We start from the raw sequence: 13172 nt of genomic DNA on the forward strand, positions 1-13172 counted from the left end.
CATTACAGCATGCGATTACTGTAATCACATCATCCCAGGCTAATATTCAGAAATATATATTATATTACTGGGAGAGTAAAAAAATCAGTCCGTCAGAGTGGAGCGATGGCGATACCAAACAACAAGCGGCAAGCGACTACTATATGCGTCCGAAAGTCACCGCCACTCTCTGTCATGGCGTCATAAACATTCTTTTATCGACTCGCAAAATGAAAATTCAAATAAACGTTTTTCCCGTCAGGTTAAGGTTACAGGTGGAGAGAAGCCACCCAGAACAAGAAAAAGAAAATCATCTGGAATTTCACCTGGTTGAGGTAAAGGTTAGAGTTATTCCCTTCGATTTAACGAACCTGTATAATTTTGAATTCTCCCGACACCTATTTAACGTTTTTCCTGTCAGGTTAAGTTACAGGTGGAGAGAAGTCGCTGACAACAAGAAAAAGAAAATTATCTGGATTCCACCTGGTTGAGGTAAAGGTTAGAGTTAATTCCTTCGATCTAACGAACCTGTATAATTTTGAATTCTCCGGACACCTATTTAACGAATCTGTGTACAACCTTTAGGGAATCTCTCGTCTATTTTTATAATCTTTGCAGGGTTACAGATGGAACTTTACTCGAATTAAATATCCGTAATTAAATTTTCTGTTTAAAGAAGGCTCCGGACGAAGTTTTGGTTTAGCTTGTGCGAGACGGCAACCCAAGCTGTACGATTTGACTTGATAATTGAAAGTTTACAGGTTTTAGTCCGCGCCAAGCCTGACAGAGGAGCCTTACGGGTGAGTATATCGAAGTTTTGGATAAATATGATGGTTTTGTAGTACTAGGGAGGTGAGTCGCCTCAGGCCTGGTCTAATGTCCGGGTTTCAACTGTCAGATATGCTAAAATTAAGATAATAGACTAAGCCAGTAAAATGCTGTGGCTAATCAGGTATGTTGTGCCTTTTTTCTTTGATTCGGCCACGTCTCCTCGAAATAATTGCCTTCGGTTTTATAGATCATAAAATTTTACTTTAATTGTCAAATGGACGGTACGTTTGAGACAGATTCCTCTTTCCTGTGAATTTCATCGAGGTTTCGTGGTACGATGTTAATTTTATCCACATACGGTTAATTTCAGAGTTCGAAATGAAGTATTAACCAGTTTCACGGCACGGATTGGCTTTTCGTGTTGCAGAGCACATTTAACGACGAAGTCGGATCAAATACGGCACATTACAGACGCAATCCCTGGAATTGGAGCAAATCTACCGGCCAAGGATGGATATTATTACTAACTTGCTTGCTTTCACAAGCAATATGATTCTTGTCGGTTATCTTTAAAGGCCGGAATACCAAGAGTAAAGCATTAGTACAAGTCCTGTTTCGGGTTTTATTATATGTCTGGAAAAATCAGTTCAATGTATGAGAAAGGAGAAACGATTGGAGACGCGAAAATTTGCGAAAAGGTTTCTATTACACGAATCGGACAGAGTGCCTTCCAGATGCCGGCGTTTTCCTTTGTACAGTGGACGTTCTCTGAACTTCTTGAAGCGACCAATTCCAAATCTATTTTAACGTCTTCTCCATTCAAAGCTCGGCAGCTGGATTCTCAGAAGAGAATGCCTTTTTATTCTGGAAGGAAATATAATAAGACATGCAAACTGTCACATTTAGAAGCTAGCCAGATGTTAAATGGCCGACCGATGCGGACAAAGGATTTGAACCCTGATCTTTTGAAGGATAATACCGGTGATGACACAGAAAAGGATCTAGAGGTCATGGTGCAGGACTTCATAGAAAACGGAACTTCAGATCATGGGTTTCACCGGCGTGAACGTGATTCTGAAGACTTTAACACCGTTAAACATCGTTTACAGGTACATTTATTCTTCTTTTAGTGATCTTTCAAAAAAATTTCTTGAATTTATATATGATTTATTTCAGGTCAGATTTATTTTTCTTTGGAATCGATTCTCATTTTGGACTTCACATCTGCAGGCTTTGGTGTCAATGTCTTCACAAGAAAGAGAATTCCATGTGGTAATCGCATCTATAATTTCCAGTTTTAATGAAGCCGATATTGATATATGGAGCGGTATGAAGTGCAACGGCACTTGTATTAGGCGTCTCCTGGTGAAGCATTTAAGGCTGAAAGGTTACAACGCGGCACTGTGCAGTGTTAAATGGCCTACAGTCGACAAAATCCCTGGAGGGGAGTATGAATACATTGACATTTTATTCTCTGAAGCAGATTCTAAAGATCGTTTGATAATCGACACGGATTTTCGATTGCAGTTCAAAATAGCAAGGCCCGTTTCTCAGTATCAAGAAGTTCTGCCTTTAATTCCTCTAATATTTACTGGAAATACAGGCAAATTAGAACAGATATTGAAGTTCATGGCAGAGGCTGCCAAATCTTCATTGAAGCAAAGCTTCAATCATGTTCCGCCCTGGAGAACTTTGAAATACATGCGCGCAAAATGGTTCTCTCCTTTTACAAGAATTACATGTTTCGATGATTTATCGATATCAAATGCGAAATCTTGCACGACGAGCGTGGCGCACGAATGCAGAGATCATTTGCAGCATCTCAAGGCATCGTTAACAGTGTGAAGACATGCAGGCGAGCGGCCATTAACAGGTTTAATATTTCTTTGAGACATTCAAACTTTTGAACAGGTTTCGAAGTCAGGAACTTTTGTTTTTATACACAAATTGACCTTTTATGTAGTAAACCAGGTGTTCTGGCGCCGTTGGCGTGTTGAGAGACGATACCGATTTTGAGAATGGTTCGTCACTGCTTTGTCCATTTTGCCATTGCCGATCTCCAAATGCTTCGGAATTAAAGAAAAATAATATAACTGCGATGTCAGTTTCGATGCGATCCTGTGTCAAATCTATAATTTATATTTTTATATTTTTGTGACAAGTTGCACTGAGAATGAACGCTCAAAATAATGAATTATATTCCGACTGTGGTTGATGTTAATATATATATAATTTCGTTTCGTTATGACTCTTGAAATGTAAACACATTGATGATCAATCTATTTTACAAGTTTTTAATATATAATATTCACATAGGTTATTCTAAATTGTGTGAAGCTTCATTTACAAAGATAAGCTTTGAAAGCCCATTGCAGGAATGAAGGCATTGTACTTCTATGTCTTGGGGCAAGTAAAGTTTGGTGAGTATACTTCAAATCGCAGGGTATATCTATATATATATAAAATATATAATATGAAAAGAAGTATAGAAATATTTTATTTGCTATGGACTATTTTATTTTATTAAATGTTATTATTTTAATGTTAAATATATTGATATATGGTTTTTTAGATGAAGCTATATAAAATATTTTATTTAAAGAAGTTAAGTATTATTCAAGCTAGCCTTAATAAATATTTATTTATTATTAATATTTTTTAAAATGTGATGTGTGAGTTGTATAAAATGTATTATATATTTTTTTTATATTGGGTTGGTAAAATTATTTTTGGTGACATTTGTTTTATCTTGTTTTACAATGTGTTTTTGAATGTATGAATGGATTTAGTGTTGCCAAAAATCTTTAAAGCACTTTGATTATATACACATTCCATATGTCAAAACTTGTGATTGCAACAAATCTTATCAAATGTATTATACATTTCTTTTATGTTGGATTGGCAAAACTAGCTTTGGTAAACATTGTGATTTTATTCTGTTTAAAATGTGTTTTTGAATGTATAAATGGATTTAGTGGTGCCAAAAACCTTTAAAGCACTTGGATTATGTACATTCCATATGTCAAACTTGTGATTGCAACAAATCCCCTATAATATTTCAGGGAAAATTAACTCAAAATAACGCTTAAAAAAAGCCAAAACATAGAAAATTTAAAATACGCCCAAAAAATTACCTATCCTTATATCTAGATAAAAAAAAAATCTTTCCATGTAATCAAATCTCATTTTCAAAATTTTAATGTCTAGTAGAATATTTCTCTATATTATATGTTACTATTTTTAATATTTTATTATATGATATTTCAGTTTTTTTAATGTTTTCTCATTATTTCCTATATTAGAAATAGTGCAAACAAGTTTTAAAATGGTTGGGTTGAGATTTAAAATTCAGGGTTCATATGTGATGCTTTAGATGAGAAAGACCAAATTTTGTGACTAGATGCTATTGTTTTATCAAATTCCATATATATCAACTTTTGGTAGTTGCAAAGTTTCCTCATTTAAGGTTGAAATTGTTTCTCAATGAAATCCTTCCAAATACTTATGGTGCAAGTTAAAACAAGTTTTTTTTGGATAAACCCTTATATTAACGAGGTAATAGTTCAAATAATCTCTACATGTTAAGTGGTCAGGTCAATTCTCTACCATTAGAATATATGGGAAGTTAGTGACTTTTAGAAGCCTCGTGAAGATTTCTAAGAGGGTTTTGAAACCCTAAACCTAACCCAAATATTAAATATTAAAAAACTAGCATATTTTTTTGTTTTTCAATGGTTCTTTGTTGTTCCATGATACAAAGAGTGTAATGGAGACTTAAACTTAATCCAAATATTAAGTATTAAAACATTAGCAAAATTATTTGTTTTTCAATGGTTCTTTGTTGTTCCATGATACAAAGTGTGTAATGGAGACATTAATATAGGTGAAAGGGCATAGTGTCTCTTAGCTTCATAATAATCTTGGACGATGGTGTAATTTTGTGTTGTACTTTACATAATATAAGAAGGTGGAAGGTGGATGATATAATGTTTCATTTAATGATTGTTTTCCCATAATGGGTTTCTAAGATAATTATTTGTGTTTCATTATGTCAATTTTTATTATAGTCTATTTTCTATGCAAAAGTGGTTAAAGCACGTGTTTTTATCTATGTTTGAAGTATTAAAAATACAAAAATATAGTGGTACGCTTTTTTGATTTCTGGTAGCATCGGATGCGCTTTAAGTGTCAAAATTTGCAGGGAGGCTAGGACACGTGTATTCCATAATACCTATAAATTGTTTTGGGAAATTCCACCAGGGAAATGTTTTATTAAAATATTTGATTATTTTTAATCGATGTTTATGTTTAAACTTAAGAAATTAAAATAATTAAAGGGTACTAATTAAATTGGGGTGAAACTTCTAGAAGAAGATGAGGATCAAGCCAAAATGATCCGAGCCATTAATTAGAATCTAATATGGGTCGTTGGTTACTTAACGAAAATATTATATGAAGAGGCTTGATGGACATTTGGAAGATATCGAGTGAGATCAAGAGATTGATTTCTGAAGGAAGCAGTGCAGCAATCGCCGGAGAAGTGATTGAGGTGATTTCTTGCAATGAGTTGGTTACTCAACGAAAATATTATAGGAAGAGGCTTGATGGACATTTGGAAGACATATAGAGTGAGAGATCAAGAGATAGATTTCTGAAGAGAGCAGCACAATAGTGGTCGGAGAAGTGATTGAGGCGATTTCTTGCAATGAGGGGAGGGTATAGTTTATGGAGGAAGTTTTCTTGATTTAGAGAGTACAAGGAAAGGATGGCAGAAATACGTCTAGAGAGGTTGACGCAGGGCCACGTAGAGCTATGTCGTGGTAGTGCAGAGATTCAGAGGGAGTTCAAAATTCCGTTGAGGAATAGTTAGGATCAAGTGCCGGAGTCTGGGTGTGAGACCTGGAGGACAGAGGGCCGAAGTTTCCAGCCAACAAAGGATCAGAGGGGATGCAACGCAGTGCTAATAGAAGTAACGCAGTGACTGCATGGGTGTGACACAGTACTGCCCAGAGGTAGCACAAAGGCTCACCTCCAGCACAGAGCAGTGCCATGTTTTCCAGTGACAGGGTGAGATCATCTCACTATTTTTTTGTCTAGTTAGATCTCTATATATAACATTGCCAGTTTGGGCAACCAAAGAATTGTACTCATAAATCACTGCTTGATAATACAAACCTTCAGTTGCTGCATCGATTTTACCGCATTGGGATTTTCTGGGGACATTGGTCCAAAAACAATAGTGTCACTTGTATGTTATTTGTTTCTTGCTCAGATTCCTTTTTCCGCATATTATTTAAGTTGTGAAGGTTGTAGTGGTATTTATTTCGATGTTTACTGTATAATATTGTAAATAACTTTGATTTAGTAGGAGAAATATAATCAGTGGTTGTCGTAGTGATTTGGGGCTTTTCGAATTTTCACATGGAATCAGAGTGCATGGGAATCAAGAGAGAAGACGAGAAGAGCCCAACATTGAAGAGGAGGAAGGAGATCGAAATGGTGCATACGCAGTAGATCCAGGGCAGGGGAGCAAGATTCTCAAGGAAGATCTCTGTCTGAGTGAGTTGACAGAGAGGTCAGATTTTTAGAATGAGATTTGTTAGTGGTAGAAGGAGCAATGCAAAAAAAGCTTCAGCGCAGAGCAGTGTTTAGGTGATATACAGTGTTTTGCAGCAGTTGTTGGCGCAGAAAAACGTCAGAAGAGGGAAAGAAACACTATTTGATAGAATTTCTTCTTCAGAGAATTCATAGTCAAGGAATTCGATTTTTCATTTGCTGAGCAACAGTGGAGAGGAGCAGATCTACTAACTCCAACAGGGACTGCGTAGGTCAGGCCAACAACGTTGCATAGGAGAGAGGACGCAGTTCGACATTTTGTTGGCAGATATCACTGCTAACGAGCTGCGAGATCAAGATCGGTTGGATGTAGCATCCAACTATGTGATTTGGAAGGCTAGGATCTCATGCTTTCTATATGAGCATGATCTCAAGATGTATGGTGATAGTGTGGTCGTTGGAACCAGTGATGAAAATCCACTAAAGAAGTACAACGCTGAGATGGCGAAGGCCAAGGGATTGTTTCTCGACGGAGTGAGGGATCACATTATATGTTACATTGCTATCAAAGGGATTGCTAAGGGGATGTGAGATGCCTTGGCTACATTGTATCATGGATCTTTAAAGCGACGAGAGATGTAATTGGAGGAGAAGTTGAGATTAGCAAGGATGGAGAAAGCGGAACGCATTGATCTGTGTTTATCAAAGCTTCAAGGAGTCCGAGATCAGTTAACAGTGGTAGGATCAACATCTCAACCTACAAAGATGGTGAGGTTGGCCTTGAATTCAGTTTCAAAAGAATGGACAATTTTTTTCCAGAGTATCCTGGGTAGAGAGAGATTGTTGGATTGGGAGGGAATGTGGGCCGTTCTTTAGCGGGAAGAGATGAGGCGAGACTTAGTCAAGTGAAAACTTGATGGGAGAAACAACAATGGTTCAAAGCCCAAGGAGGAGGAAGAGAATGCAGCGCTTGCATGAAAGGGGCAGCAGGAGCAACAGAAGAATAAAAAAGATGTCTCAAAGATCAAATGTTTCTAGTGTGGTGAATTTGGTCACTACGCTACATAGTGTTCTCTCAAGAAGAAGGACAAGGACGAGAGACATGATTTGCAAGCTGCAACCTTAAAGATAAGAGGAAGAGGAGTTCGTCATGATTGCCGAGATACCTCCGGGGGAGAGGGGGGTGATCTAGTACTGTAGTTCGAAAGAACTACAAGATGGGCATGATCTTTGAGGATTCCACCTTTTGGATCAATATCCTTGCTACGACAACCCATATTAGAAGTCGCCGGATGGACTAAGGTTAGTGGGGGCAGAGGAGTGTCGGAGTGACAGTTGCAATAGCTAGGAGCACCATAATCTAATTAGCGTAGATCCAATGTTGGTAGCAGTGCAGTGGGCACAGAGAAGAGTCAGTAGCAACATAGTGGCTTCAGTAACAACGTAGAGACTAGCAGTGCTCAGAACTCCAACCACAGATGCATCACGCTGAACATCTTTGGTTCAATGTTTTGGATGCTTTTCCATTGTTGTTGTAGCAGCAACAACAATAGGAGAGAGTTTCAATGTTCGCAGTGGCAGGGCCAACATCAACACGAATGCAACATTTGCGCAGTGGTTGGTGGGCAGTGATATCAGACATCAGCGGCGCAGAGAGAGATGTTACAGAGAAGGGTGTTGCTTTATCAGGTTGCATTACTAGAGCACATTCCTTGCTAAGAGGGAGTGTTTATTTTTGGTAGCATCGGATGTGCTTTAAGCCTCAAAATTTGCAGGGATGCTAGAACACGTGTATTCCAGAATACCCATAAATCGTTTTGGAAAATTCCACCCGGAGAATGTTTTATTAATATAATTAATTATTTTTAATGGGTGCCTAAGTCTAAACTTAAGAAATTAAAATAATGAAACGGTATTAATTACACTGGGGGTGAAGCTTCTAGAAGATGACGAGGATCAAGCCAAAACGATCTGAGCCATTGATTAGAATCTAATCTGGGCCGTTGGTTACTCAACAAGAAGATTATAAGAAGAGGCTTAATGGGCATTTGGAAGACACATCGAGTGAGAGATCAAAAGATCGATTTCTGAAGAGAGTAGCACAGTAGTTGTCGAAGCACTGATAAAGGTGATTTCTTGAAGTGAGGGGCAGGGATAGTTTCCTAAGGAAGTTTTCCTGATCATGAGAGTACAAGGCAGAGAGGGCAGAAAGACGTCTAGAGAGGCTGATGCAGGGCCACGCAGTGCTACACTCTGGTAGCGTAGAGCTTCAAATGGAGTCCAAAACTCTGTTGAGGAATAGTCAAGATCAAGTGTTGGAGGTGGGGTGTGAGACCAGGAGGACAGAGAGCCGAAGTTTCCAGCGAGCAGAGGATCAGAGGAGGTGCAACATAGTCCTAGCAGCGGTGACGCAGTGACTACGTGGGTGTGACGCAGCACTGCATAGAGGTAGTGCAAAGGCCCACCTCCAGCGCAGGTCAGTGTTTTCCAGTGACACGATGAGATGATCTCACTATCTTTTTGTCTAGTTAAATCTCTATATAGCATTGCCAGTTTGGGCATCCGAAGAATTGTACAAAAAAATTACTTCTTAATAATACAAACCCCGAGCTATCGCACTGGTTTTCCCGCATTGAGTTTTTCTAGGGACATTGGTCCAAAAACAACGGTGTCACTTGTGTGTGTTATTTCTTTTTTGCTCAGATTTTTGTTTCCGCATATTATTTAAGTTGTGAACGCTGCAGTGGTATTTATTTCGATGTTTACCGTATAACTGATTTAGACAGATATTGGTGGCCACCCACTTATTCCACTTGGACCCTCACCATTGTTTCTTTCAGTTTTTTAGTTTTCTTGATTTTAGCACAGTTTACTATTTTTGGCAGTTTTTTGGGTTTTAAACTTCTGGAACCGTTTTGAGGCCCTAAACGACGTTTTTTGGGCAAAACAAGAATTGGTAATTACGTAGGTAATTGCACTACTAATTGTAGTCCTTGGAGGGATTTTTCCAATGAGGTATCATATACATCAAACGAAGATAATATGACCAAATTACAACCCTGAGAAGTTCGCTGCCCAACTAAGCCCAACGGGGCCCATAAACTCTTGGTGTTACAACTCCTCGGGTTAGGGTTTTGGTAGTTTAAGGTTTTATCTTATTGTTCAATAATAAAAAAGCCCTTGAACCTAATTGTAATTCAGTTCAGAGGCATGTCGCTGCCACATTTCTTCTTAGAAGTAAGCTACCATCGCTCGAGCTATCTTATTTCTATTCTGTTTGTAAGCATAGTTCAATATTTTTCTATTAATGAAATGAAATGTTTTTCTGATGCATCTCTGTGTTTATGAGTATATTTGTAAGTTGTTGCCTTCATGTTTAAGCTCGAATCAATAACAATGTAAATAACTTGATTTAGTATGAGAAATATAACCAATTGTCGCAGTAGTGATTCAGGGCTTCTCGAATTTTCACATGGTCAAACTTAGACTTTTAAGGTATTTTTGAGGTTAATACTATTTTGGAAAATGAACCATTGGAATAGTGACAGTGGTTTATCAATCATAATGATACTTGAGTATTTATGGTTTGTGAGTGGTATATGCTAACCTGACATGGGGAAGCCAAATATGTGGGAGAGTCGTGTCATGTGGATTTTGAGATTGACATAAGAAGGGTGTAGAAGTAATAACAATTCTTAGACAGAGAAGCGAGAATTTGATTGTAAAGTTGGGAACTTAAGTATATGATATTGATAGGTTGATCATGCTCATTCTTATGCACACTATTGAGAAGAAAGTTTGGAGCAAAGGAAAGAGAAGGAAGAACCAAAGCTCCATTTTCTTAGATGTCACTTAAATGGAAGTGAAGGCATTAGGGGAATTTTGATGTCTAAAATGGGCATTCTAAGAAAAATGTACAACTAAAATAAAATTTATAAGAACCAATAGGATTGAAGATGATGATGTCAACCATGGGGGACGATTCACCATTTTTGGAGTAAAAAACTAAAATATTAAAAAATAATAAAATAATAAAACTATTTTTTCAACTCGTATTTTTTACTTATATTCCTAAGACTTTACTGAAATTTCGAGCGGAAGTACTCGTTAGTTGTAAAAATTAATTCCTCATCTAAAGAGTACCCATGTTGCATACTTTTGATGGACTCTACTACACAAAAAATGAGAAATACATTAAAAACAACGTGATTGCAATCACATTTTTAATGTATTTCTCATTTTTCATGTAGAAGAATCCATTGAAAGTATGTAACATGGGTACTCCTTAGATGGGGGATCAAATTTTGCATCCAATGAGTTTTTCCGCTCAAAATTTGAGTAAACTCATATGGAGATAAATTGAATTTTTTATTTTATTATTTATTTATTTATTTTCCTCTAAAATTTGATGATGTAATCTAATCTTATTTTATTATTTCCACTATTATTTTATAATTTCCTTAGGAGACCCATTTTAGACCTCTTAATTCCCTTAATATTTGAGATCAAGCCCTATAAAGGTGAGGTTGACACATTTTTAAATCAACGGTTGTCAAAATTGGATGCCTATATTGTGTGCATAATATATGAGAGGGTCAAAGACTAGCATTTTCCAAAAAGACCATTGCAACAACCATATTGAGGTCATTATGTTGGGGGAAAAGCCACCAACACCTAAGTGGGAGATATTCAAATACCTTCTCAAGTCCTAGTTTTACCCTATCAAATTTGAAGAGCACTAAAGGATTTTGTGGCATTATTATCAACAAAAATAGCAAACACATAGTATAGAAGAGTATTTTATAGAGTTTTAAAATAAAACTATTCAATGGGGAATAAATCCTTGGAACCTATATGCAGTGGTCAAGTTCCTAGGTGGCCTTCATACTAACATAAGGAGGCAGGCTATGCTATTAGAACCTTCAAGAGTATTAATAAGCCTTATGTATAGACCTGGTTCAGTGAATTTGACAAGAAAAGGGGATTGGAATGGTTCATTTTAGTGTCCAATGTAGAGTTTCTAGTAAGGGTGAGAAGAAAGGTGGGAAAAGGAAATATCATGACACTATAACCACAATATGTGTGCTACGAATTAATAGACATTATGACAATTTCAACATTGGAGGCCATGTAAAAAAATATGTTGGACACTACACCTAGTGATGGATCTTAAGAAATACAAGAAATACTAAGTTAAGAATAACAATACTATAATTTGGGCACGCAGATATGAAGTAGTGTGGATGTGGACTAAAGCATTGTATGCAAATGTGCAGAAAAATATTGTATGTACAAAAATGAAAAAGAGGTGAACCTAAGTAGCTTCCATTACAAAGAAGAGAAATATATGGTGAAGTTATTCTATATCAAGAATCAAATCAAGAAGAACTAGGTAGATGCTTTATTCGACTCTAGTTCAAGGGAGAACCTCATTTCATAGGGCTTGGTCAATTAGCTTGGTTTGAAAATGCCCGGTCACCCTCATCCATGGCCATTAAGTTGTGTGAATAATGGTGTAGAATTAAACATCACTAAGTAATGTATGCTTAGAATTTCTATCAATGCAAATTTCATTGATGGAAAATAATTTAATGTACTACCTCTTAATCTATATGGTGTAGTGTTTGGTAACCCATATATTCATTAGAATGACTAATCAATATACACTAATGAAGGATAGAAAATCATTTATCATCAATACACACAAAGGGAAGTCTAATATCTCCTTGAAAAATGCACACTAAGCTAAGGGATTGACACGGGGGCTTCACTTAAAACCTATGACATATCACGTACATTCGTGGCATACTAAACAATACCACTAATTCGACTACATATTGGAAAATACCTCTAAAAATCACATTATTTAACCCCCTACCAATACGAACCTAATATACTTTCTTAATTTAAAAATCTCCTACTTTCACTAGATATTGTAGGTATCTATTTTTTCATTAACATTTCTTATACCCTTTTATATTTTTTCATTAACTTTGAGCTCTATTTTTTATACCTGCCAATATAAAAAACCTTTTGTTATGAAACCAGCGCATAAAAAGATAGAAAAGATAGATCAACGACTTAGAAATAAGCCTCTTTGAGGGGGCAACCTCCTTTACATTACACAAATGAACAATTCTTGGATGATACAAATGACAAAACCTCTTTTCTATATATAGGAGTCTAAGGGGTCACAATACAACCAAAACTGACTTAACAATAATAATATAAGGGCACAAAAATAATAATAGTGGGCTTCTATGGGGCATAATAATAACAATATGAGAACAATAGGGGCACAACAATAACAATAAGGGATACAATGACAATAGTAATGAGGGAATCACTAGTATTGTAGTGACCTAAAATTCCCCTCTCCTTCAAAAAAGTGTTGTCCTCAACGTTTGAGTAGTTTTGGATGCTTCTATATAAAATTCTCATCCTCCCATGTGGTATCTTCAACGCGTAAGTTCTTTGACTTGATGAGATACTCTGAAATTGATCGATTTCGTAGCTGTTGAGTTCTTGTTTCTTTGATTGCTTCAAGTTCCAATATGATTTTTCCTTCCTCATCAAGTTCCGGAAATACTGTTTGAACTGGGAGCTTGTCACCTATAACCTTATTTAAGCATGACACATGGAAAACTGGGTGCACTCGGGAAGCTGCAGGAAGCTCCAATTTGTATGCCATAGTACCTATCTTTTGCAACACCTTGTACGGACCATAATACTTTGGTGATAATTTATTATCCTTCTTAGCTTGCTTGAGGGACATTTGCTTATATGGTTGTAGCCATAGGGATACCCAATCACCTACATCAAAACTTTTTTCGCTGCGATGTTGATCTCCCTGTTATTTCATTCTA

The 13172-nt window shown here is 36.7% G+C and overlaps 1 protein-coding gene across 1 annotated transcript; it reads left to right on the plus strand.

Moving 5' to 3' along the window:
- The first annotated feature begins 247 nt into the window (after positions 1-247).
- LOC149241813 (uncharacterized) lies at positions 248-2595 on the plus strand. The gene is made up of 2 exons (XM_089370662.1): positions 248-1859; positions 1981-2595. The coding sequence occupies exons 1-2, from the start codon at positions 1380-1382 to the stop codon at positions 2593-2595; spliced, it is 1095 nt and encodes a 364-aa protein (XP_089226788.1). The 5' UTR covers positions 248-1379.
- Positions 2596-13172: the final 10577 nt, after the last annotated feature.

This window comes from Pinus tabuliformis, chromosome 8 (assembly GCF_031772625.1).
Source record: "Pinus tabuliformis cultivar Carrire ecotype Pingquan chromosome 8, CPIR1, whole genome shotgun sequence".
Lineage (NCBI taxonomy): Eukaryota > Viridiplantae > Streptophyta > Pinopsida > Pinales > Pinaceae > Pinus > Pinus tabuliformis.